General features: G+C 62.3%; 1 protein-coding gene across 1 annotated transcript in view; it reads right to left on the bottom strand.

The window, feature by feature from the left end:
• Hmcn2 (hemicentin 2) overlaps positions 1-9,823 on the bottom strand; it is a gene marked incomplete in the record, with an annotated part of 130,718 nt that overhangs the window by 61,827 nt on the left and 59,068 nt on the right. Inside the window, 12 exon segments of the mRNA XM_013506721.1 lie at positions 265-441; positions 910-1,005; positions 1,398-1,494; positions 1,909-2,063; positions 4,170-4,339; positions 4,527-4,635; positions 5,215-5,493; positions 6,715-6,993; positions 7,799-7,953; positions 8,591-8,717; positions 8,999-9,146; positions 9,380-9,510. Of these exon segments, the coding sequence (XP_013362175.1) occupies positions 265-441; positions 910-1,005; positions 1,398-1,494; positions 1,909-2,063; positions 4,170-4,339; positions 4,527-4,635; positions 5,215-5,493; positions 6,715-6,993; positions 7,799-7,953; positions 8,591-8,717; positions 8,999-9,146; positions 9,380-9,510 (1,923 nt within the window).

The following is a 9,823-nucleotide window of genomic DNA, read 5'->3' as shown; positions in this document are numbered from 1 at the left end:
TGGATGGATGGGTGGATGGATGGATGGTGGGTGGATGGATGGATGAGTGGGTGGATGGGTGGATGGAATGGTGGAGGGGTGGAGGGGTGGGTGCCCGGATGACTGAATGGAGGGCTAAGTGGGCTAAGAGTGAGTAAATGGGTAAGTGGATGAGTGTTAGATGAGTTTAAAAATGAATGGATGCATGGACGGAGTAATAGACAAGTGGAGGGAAGGGTAAGTAACTTCTTGGAAAAGGGTTCCAGGGGCCCTGTGGCAGCTCACCATGGACCCGGACGCCAAACTGAAGTTCTGTGTTGCCTGCTACATTGGCAGCCACACAGCGGTAGCTCCCAGCATCAGAAAGCCGGGCTCGCTCAATGCGGAGGCTTCTTCCGTCAGCGGAGACTGTCACCCCTGTCTGGGCGGAGATGCGCTGGCGGCCCTTAAACCAAGAGACATCTGCAGGAGAAAGCAGGGAGGCAAGGAGTCCTGCTGGAGCAGGGGCACCCACGAGAAGCTTGCAGACGCCGGAGAAGGCCAGCGTTCTTCGGGAAAGGAGCGGGGCAGGACAAGGCAGTGGTGCTTGAGGCAGGACTGCTGGGTGGCGGGTGGGAATGGCAGGAGCAGGAGTGCTCGAGCTCGGAGGGGAGGCATGGACGGCCTCCCCCGACAAGCCCATGCTACCCGTATGCCTGGTGCCCGTGCCTCACCCCAAGCACCCAGCCCTTTCTCAGCAGCTGCTCCAGAGAAGAGAGATGACACGTGGGGGACCTGGGGGAACTGTTTCTCACCCCAGCCCCGTGCAGCCCTATGGAGTGCAAACTGAGCAGAGCCCCCAGGCCCCGGGGCAAAGCTTTATCCCCAGCGCTCGCTGGGTGAGTTTAAGGGGGCAGCTGGAAAGGGCTTTCCCCCAGGGGAGCACCTTACCGGGAGGAGGCACCCCCGAGGCCAGGCACTCCAAGGTCAAGGATGCGTTCTCCAGCACCGCCTGGCTGGTGGGGCCTGGCTCGATGCTGGGGGGCACTGGGAAGAGACACGGAGAGACCCAGCTCGGGGACAGTGGGTGTCTCTCATCCCGCCCACTCCGATACCCCTTGCCAGTCCTCCCAAGGCCAAGAGCACGATCCAGGGGAGGGCCGTGCTCAGGCGGGGACTTGCCCACCCCCGCAAGGGTGTATATGGACCCACAACAGGAAGCAAACAAGCTAAGGCAGCCACAAAGCTGGGCACAGCCCCCCAAAGGGGTTGGGAGCCACAGGCGGCTGCTGAGGCTTTATCGCAGGCTGCCACGTCCTCCAAAGTTGAGCTCACACTGTGACTTTCAAACCTCTACAACCATGCCCCCAGCACCCGGGGCCCCGCAGGGATTACCCGCCACCCCCGGCCTTGGGCCCTGCTCGCGGCCACGTCCTCACCCAAGACCTTGACCGCCACGTCCCTCTTGCTCTCCCCAGCCAGGTTCGTGGCCACGCAGCTGTAGATGCCTTCGTCCCTCAGGTCCACCTTCTCGATCTGGGGGAGGAGGGCCAGGGTGTATTCGGGGAGCCACAGAGCCCAGGCTGGGCACAGTCAGAGCGGTACAGGGACATGGTGGGTGGTCAGGCGGCTGGGGACCCCAGGGCAGGCAGAGTGCTGGGAGTTATGGGCCAAGCTCTCAGAGTCCCAGCGCCCCTCTCATCTCCAGCATGATTCCCTCCCTGTTTTCTCCCCCTGACGGCTGCGGTTCCTGGGACCTGGAAGGGGTGGAGGGCCCCCTCCTCTCTCCAGGCCCCACACCCCAGGGCCCGGAGTGTCCCAGGCTTGGAGGGCTATGTGTCTGCCCCCCCGACACCACCAAGGCTCTGCACAGGGCCAGCAGGACCCGGGAAGAGTGGCTCCTCCACATGTGCCCAGCTGCCCCACCAACCCTGGGGCTCCTAAATGTACCTGCAGGGTCCCGCCTGAGGTTGCCAGGGCCACCCCATCCTTCCACCAGTGGAGGCTTGGGGGAGGCATGCCAGCCCCTACACACTGGAGGGTCACAGACTGCAGGAAAGGGGCTGTGATGTTCTCACCCCCGATGATGTCAACGGACGGGAGCTCTGGGGAGGGGGAGAGAGGGAGGGCCTGGGTCAGGCTAAGGTGCGGTGCGGGGGGTACCCAGCAATCCCCCTGATATCTGTGGGTGAAAGGGTGGCTTTGCAGGGCTCCACCAAGGTCTGATCCCTAGCTTTCCCCCACACTCTGCCCACAAACACCTGGCTTAGAGAAAAGAGCTCCAGACTGGGAGCCAGCAGAGGAGCCCGTTCCCTTAGGAGTTCTCCCATCCATCCACCCACCTACTCATCACCCACCCATTCCTCCAACCTTCCAACAATCCTTCCATCTCCTACCCCTCCTCGTGCCTATGCATCCACCATCCATCATCCATCCACCCACTCATCCATCATCCATCCACCCATCCATCCATTCACCCATCCACCTACCCACCCATCCATCCATCCATCCATCCATCCATCCACCCATCCACCTACCCACCCACCCATCCATCTATCCATCCATCCATCCACCCACCCATCCATCCGTCCACCCATCCATCCATCCATCCAACTACTCATCCACCCATCCATCCATCCACCTACCCACCCATTCTCCATCCATCCATCCATCCATCCATCCATCCACCTATCCACCCAACTACTCATCCATCCATTCATCCAACCACCCATCCATCCATCCATCCACCTACCCATCCATCCATCCGTCCACCCATCCATCCATCCATTCATCCATCATCCATCCATCCATCACCCACTTATCTACTCACCCATCCATCCATCCACCCATCCCACTGTCCACCCACCCACCCATCCATCCATCCACTTATCCATCCATCCGTCCACCCATCTATCCATCCACCCATCCATCATCCATTCATCCATCCATCTACCCATCCACCTATGCCCCCATCCATCCGTCCATCCATCCATCCATCCATCCATCCATCCATCCATCCATCTACTCATCCATACATACACACATCCATCTACCCATCCACCCACCATCCATCATCCACCCACTCACCCATCCATCATCCATTCACCCATCCATCCATTCATCCATCTACTCATCCACCCATTCATCTGTCTACCCATCCATCCATCCACCCACCCACCCATCCACCTACCTATCTGTCCACCCATCCATCCACCCACCCATCTATCCATCCATCCATCCATCCATCCATCCATCCATCCATCTACCCACCCATCCACCTATCTGTCCACCCACCCACCCATCCATCCATCCACTCACCCATCATCCACCCACTCATCCATCCACCCACCCTTCCACCCTTCCATCCATCCACCCACCCTTCCATCCATCCACCCATCCATCATCCATCCTCCATTCATCCATCTTCCCATCTGCCTACCTGTCCATCTACTCACCATCCATTGACTCAACTACCCACCCATTCATCCACCACCCATCCTTCTATCCACCCACTGACACATCAACCCACATTTATCCATCCATCCACCACTCACTGGTCACCCACCCATTCATTTAACTATCATTTGACTATCTAACCATCAACCCATCTTCCTCGTCCTTACTGCTTACCCACCTCTCATACATATATCATCCATCCATCCATTCATCTTTCATCCATCTACCTGCTCACCCACCCACCCATCCATCCATCCACCCATCCACCCATCCATCATCCGTCCATCAACATGTGAATGAACACCTACTCTGCCCAGCACAGTTCTAGCCCCTGAACACAGCAGAGCAAGGTGACCATGCGCTGGTTGTTTTGAGCTCATAGAGCAGGAAGCAGAGATGAATGACCACCCTAGTGTGGTGGGTGATGGGTGGGCTCTGCCACAAGACCGGAAGAGGGTGCTGGTGTATTTAAAGGACTGCATGCGGTTCGTGTGGTCACAGGAAGAGAGTAGGTGGGGAATGAGGCCAGGAAGGGGAGCGGGCCTGAGGGCTGGACAGGGCAGATGACAAGCACGCTGCGTGGCTGAGAGGAGACCAGCCTCGCACATCCACGTCTCTGGGGAACTCAGACATCCAGTGCGGCTCACCGCCCAGAGGAGACGGCCCCCGTCCCTCCCAGGCCTGACGATGCCATCTGGCTCCCTTCGCCTGGCATTTCAGGCTGCCCACCACCCCAAGTCCTGGCCACGGCTCACCATGCACAGACACCTCCACCTCGGCCCCTGCGGTGCCCGCATCGTTGGTGGCCTGGCAGGCGAAGAGGCCGGCATGGCCCAGCTCCACACGGTCAATGTGCAGCGTGGTTCCCTGCGCAGCTACCCGCACTCCGGCCAGCTCCGCGGCAGGGCGGCCATTCTGCAACCACCTAGGGTGGGGCCCGGGCACAGGCTGGCCTGAGGCCGGGAAGGGCCGTTCCTGGACAGGCAAAGAAGCTTCCTGTCCCTCCCGGGCAGCCTGGCTCCCACACCTGGGGACGGGGAGCAGCTCCCTCCCCACGTCACCCACGGCTCGCACTCTGCCCACCCAGCCCCGGCCCTGTGCCCTGTACGCACTGGATGGCGGGCACCGGGGAGCCCGAGGCCCTGCACGGGAGCTCCAGGGGCTGTCCCACGATGGCGGTCACCTGGCCCAAGCCTTCAGCCACCAGGAGCTGTGGGGGCACTGCGGGCAGGACATGCTGCTGGCGGCTGGAGCTGAGCAAGTCTCCCCACAAATGGCCAAAGTGGGGTGAGGGGCCCCTTTGTTTACTGTTGCCCCCCACCAGGTTGTGTCCCGAGGGTCCTGTCTGCTTCGTCCGCTCTCTCTCCACCCCTGTGGGCTGGCACGGAGGAGAAGCTGGGAGCCCCTGCGGAGTGGCTGAAGAGCTGGGGACGGGGCAGCGTCCGTGGCAGCTTTGGGTCTGGGGACAATCTTGCTCTTTTTGGTGCTGGGATCAGACCCAGAGCCTCACACGTGCTCTGCAAGCGCTCTACCATGCAGCCCTGCAGCGCTTAACAAATGTCCGCCCCGTGGACAGAAGGCAGAATGGTATGCTCCGCCGGGGCCCCCTGTCCCCAGGACAAGGACAGGAGCAGGTTCTGGATCCCAGGACTCAGCCCCTCCCTGCTGAAGCTCAGTGCCCTCATCCATGTCATGCAAGACAGGGACACCGGGGACTTCACCACCCTCCATCGCCACAGGGGACAAAAGTCTGGGACCAACAGGTGTGCGAGGAGGTCCGCTGTCCTCGGGCCAGCTCACCCTGCACGTCCACGGCGTACTGCAGCACGGCCTCGCCTGCGGGGCTGCTGGCCACGCAGCTGTACAGGCCCCCGGATGCCTCCGCCAGGCTCCGCAGCCGCAGCGCGCCGTCCGGCTCCAGCCACGTCCCGTTGCTCTCGGCCAGCGGCAGCCCCTCGTGCTGCCAGGACACGGTGGGGGGCGGGAAGCCTCTGGCCGCACACTCCAGTGCCAAGGGCCTCCCGGCCACGGCCTGCACCACGTACGGCCCTCCGCTGGCACCCTCGATGGTGGGTGAGACTAGGAGGAAGGCAGGGGTGCTCAGGGCCCTGTAGTCTCCCCACACCAGCTCTGCCCCGCTCAGACGCCCTCCTCCTGGAGCCTCCCTGCCCCTCCTGCCCCAAGGATGCCCCCATCCTCTGTCTCAGCGCCCCCCGGAGCTCATCAGGAGCAGAACACCCGCTCGCCCCCAGGACCCGGCACAGGGGCTCTCGGGTGTGGTTCTGGGGGCTCCTGACTCAACCAGTAGTGGCCAAGGGGACAGGACTGGATCAGTGCCCAGGGCCCAGCGCAGCCAAGCCGCAGGGGGAGCTTTGCTCTTGCTCTCTGGGGGCTCAAAGGCTGCGCTGGCGACGCCATGGCCGAGGGACTCGGGGAAATCTTGGATTGGGAGTCGGGGTGCATTTCAACCCTGTTTGGGTCTGAAGGTGCTTTGAATATGGAATGCATGGGCATGTGCGCACGCACACACGCACACACATTACACAAACACACACACACACACACACGCACATTTCATTTCCACGGACCCTCAGACCCCAAATAAGCTGGGCCGAGGCTCAGAGATGCCCACGAACCCGAGGGCTTCTTCGCATCCGGGGGCCACAGCACCCAAGCCGCCCCCTCATGAGGGACCAGGGTGGTCCCCACTAGACTGCACGCCACTCCCAACTTCCCAGGGGCCTGCTCATACCACCCAGGCCCATCTTCCCCCAGGCTCCTCCGATGTCCCGAGAGCCCATCCCTGAGGATCAGGTGACACTGAGGTCACCAGCAGGGGCTGTGGACCACTCCCTCCCGTGCTGACCACGCCATCGCCTTCCCACGGTGGGAGCTTCCCGGCCCCGGAGCCTCCCCATGCTCATCTTTCCACGGGGACGTGAGACCAAGTCCTGTTACCAGCCTGTGTCGCACAGTCCCTGGAGCCCAGCTCAGGGCAGCAATGCACCCTGAGCGATTGATTATCCCAGGTATTGAGGTCAGCTTAGCAAAAAGCCCCAAACCGGGGAAGGCCTGGAGTGTAGACTCAGCCCTGCCATGCACCCCCAGACAGTGCCTGTGCTGGGCCTCAGTCTCCCCACCTGCATGAGGGACGCTAGAGGGGCTGGGCAACCCCTCTCTCCCAAGGACCCTTTGGTTCCATTTCCCAGTTGCCCCTGCACTGACCTCTGGAGACAGGTGGCGGCCTCCTGGGGCTGGCATCCCTCCCGATGCCCAGCCAGATGACCCGCACACGCTCACCATAAACCGCCAGCCGGGTGGCCTTCTCCATGACGCCCACAGGGTTGCTGGCCTTGCAGGTGTAGATGCCGGCGTCTGATCCCTGGGCCCGTCCCAGCTGCAGCTGCCGGCCGCCCCTGGCGTAGACCACCTCGGTGCTGGCGGGGAGCGGGGCCCCGTCCTTGAACCAGGTGATGTCGGGGGTGGGGGCCCCTCGGGCCTCGCAGAGGAGCCGCACCGGGTGTCCCTCCATGGCGGCCACCTCGCCCGTCTCATTGGAGCCCCAGATGGTAGGGGGTGCTGAGAAGGACACAGCAGGTGGGGGATCACAGGTGCCCTCACGGGCGGCCGGCGTCCTCCCCCAGGGAAGCATGCACGTGCCCTTGGGCCACAAGCACGTATCACGGGCTCCCCTGTGGGGACAGGAAGGCACGGGGCATGGAGAGAGCGCGGTATCAGCACGGGGAGCCAGGCCAGCTCGGGAGAGGCTGGAGGGGGAAGCAGGTCCAGTCACCACCGGGGGCACGGGGACCCGCGCTGCCCCTAACTCACTGTATGACCCGGGGTAGGACCCGTCCCCTCTCAGGGCCTCAGTCTCCCCATCTGTGGAATGAGGGGCTGGACTAGATCAAGGCTCCCCCCGGGAAGGGGGTACCACCCACCACTGGTACCCAGGATGATTTCGGGGGTCAGGTGGGCATGGTGTGGGATGACGCTACACCCCACAACCTAAGACTCTTGGGGGCCAGTGTGTCCCTAAGCTTTCAGGCCCTCTCTAGGCTCCCCGCCAGCACAGCGGCAGGCACGGGCTAGTGCCCTGTCCAGGGCACACTGTGAGGATGGGCTCCCGGCCTCTCTGGCTCTATTCGCTTTGCGTGGATGGCACGTGCCGCCTGCTTTCCACTTACGGTTTGGATCATAAATACCTCTTCAGTGTAAAGAAATCTGGAAAGCCTCTGGCCTTCCAGCCCCCAGCTGGTTTTCCCAGACAGGGGACTCGTCCCTGGGGCCCCCATGTCTGTCCTCATCGCCCCCCTTCCCCGGCAGTGGCAGCGGACAGGAAGCATCACAAGCAGCTGGTGGCCTGGAAGGGGTCGGGTCTCACAGTGGACATGGAGCTGGAAATCCTTGGTCTGCTGGCCCGCCGGGCTGAAAGCGATGCACTGGTACCGCCCCTCGTCCCCTAGGTGACTGCTGGTGATCCTGAGGACCTGGCCGTCCTCCTGGAGCTGCGTGTGAGGGTCTCCCGGAAGGACGGGCCTGGAGAGGTGTCAAGCGGGGTGGGCCATTCTGGCTGAGTGAAGGTAGGACAGGCAGCTCCAAGGGGACCGCAGGTCGCGAAAGGGCCAGCTGGCCATGCCCCCACCACCACCAGGTGGAAGCAGCCAGCTATCCATCCGAGGAGAAACAATTATTTAGCTGCAGAAAGGACTGAAATTCTGACACCTGCTATGACGATGACCCTCAAAAACATTCTGCCAAGGGAAGGAAGCCGCACAAAAGACCAGCTGGTGTCTGACTCTGTGAGAGATGCCCAGTGCAGGCAAATGTGCGGAGACAGGAGGCGGGCAGGTGGTGGTCCTGGGGCAGGAACAAGGGGCTGGGAAGCGGCCCCTGACGGGTCTGGAGCTTCCTTTCAGGGTGATAAAATGCTCTGGAGGTAGACAGTGACCATGGCAGCACAGTGCTGTAAGCGCACCGGAGGCCACTGAACTGTTGCTTTAAATTGGGCCATTGTAGGTGACAAGAATTTCGCCATAACATAATTCAGTGGGTTTTTTGTTTGTTTGTTTTAGGGGTGCTGAGCAATGTGAAGACCCTGCGCAGGCCTACAGGCTCCCTCAGAGTGTGCCCCAATCCAGCTCTAGCCCTGTGTGTGCATCAGAGAGCTACTCACTGTCCGTCCTTGGTCCACTCCACCTGGGGCGTGGGGACCCCCGAGGTCCGACACTCCAGCTCCATGTCAGCACCAGCCAGGCCTCGCACCTCCTGGGCAGCCCGAGCCCCCAGCATGGATGGGGGGACTGCGGGACGAGAGGAGTGCGGAGCTCAGACCCTGAGGACCCTGCTGGCCACAGAGCCTTTGCCTGTGCAGGTCCCCCCAGCACTGTCCTCCCAGGAAGCTTCCCAAGCCCCAGCCAGATGGGCCCCCGGCCTACAGTTCTCGGGAGCCTGCCCTGCCCTGCCCTGCCTTGTGTCGTGGTCTGTCTAGTGTGTCCCCTGCCCTGGAGGCCCCGGGAGGACAAGGACGGGTCTGCCACAGCCCCTCTGGGCAGCCACACAGGCGTGCGCCCGGCTCACTCACTGAGCACCAGGAGATGGATGTCCCTCTGGGCGCTCCCCGCCTGGTTCTCCGCCCGGCAGGAGTAGAGGCCCGAATTGGCCTCCTCGGTCCTGGGGAAGTGGAGGGTCCGGCCCCCGTGGAGGAGGCGGTGGCTGCCGGCCTCAGGGATCTGGGCGGGAGAGGCCAGAGAGAGCCAGTGACCGTTAGCAATGAGGAAACTGAGGCCACTGCAGCCAAGGACCTCAGACACCCGCAATGGTGCCGGGCTCGCCACCGGGAAGGCCCCGGGATTCACCCCAGGACCACGCCCCCCACTGCCCAAAGACGTAGTCACACCTCGAACCCCACCTTGGCACACCCCTTCTAGACGCCTGTCCCCAGCCCAGCCCAGGGGACACCCACCGGCTGCCCGTCCTTGAGCCACACGACCTCAGGGGTTGGAAAGCCATTTGCATCACACTCCAGAGAAAGCGGCTGCCCAGCCACGCCTGACAAGTCACCCTTGCGCCCATCCTCCCGGATGCTGGGGGGCACTGAGGGGGCAAGGAGAAGCAGACAGCTGCCTCCCCCCTCCTCCACACCCGCCCCAGGGCCCCATCAGCCGGGACAGGCAGCACCGACTCCCACCCTCCCTGTCACCCGCCGTCACTGGCATCCCAGATCTGCCTATCCCTTGAGGGACGGGCACAGCCCTGGAGGTGCTCAGCGGGTGCCGCACTGGTGCTTGGCCTTACAAGAGGCCAGGGTCCTGGGTGTATTTGGCTCTGCCCCCAACCTGGCGCCACAGTCACCCAGCTGGGTCCCCAGAGTGAGTGTCTCTTCTTTTTTTTTTTTTTTTTTTTTTTT

Source organism: Chinchilla lanigera, unplaced genomic scaffold (genome assembly GCF_000276665.1).
Source record: "Chinchilla lanigera isolate Chin_1 unplaced genomic scaffold, ChiLan1.0 scaffold00112, whole genome shotgun sequence".
Lineage (NCBI taxonomy): Eukaryota > Metazoa > Chordata > Mammalia > Rodentia > Chinchillidae > Chinchilla > Chinchilla lanigera.
This window is presented reverse-complemented; position numbering and strand designations above follow the sequence as displayed.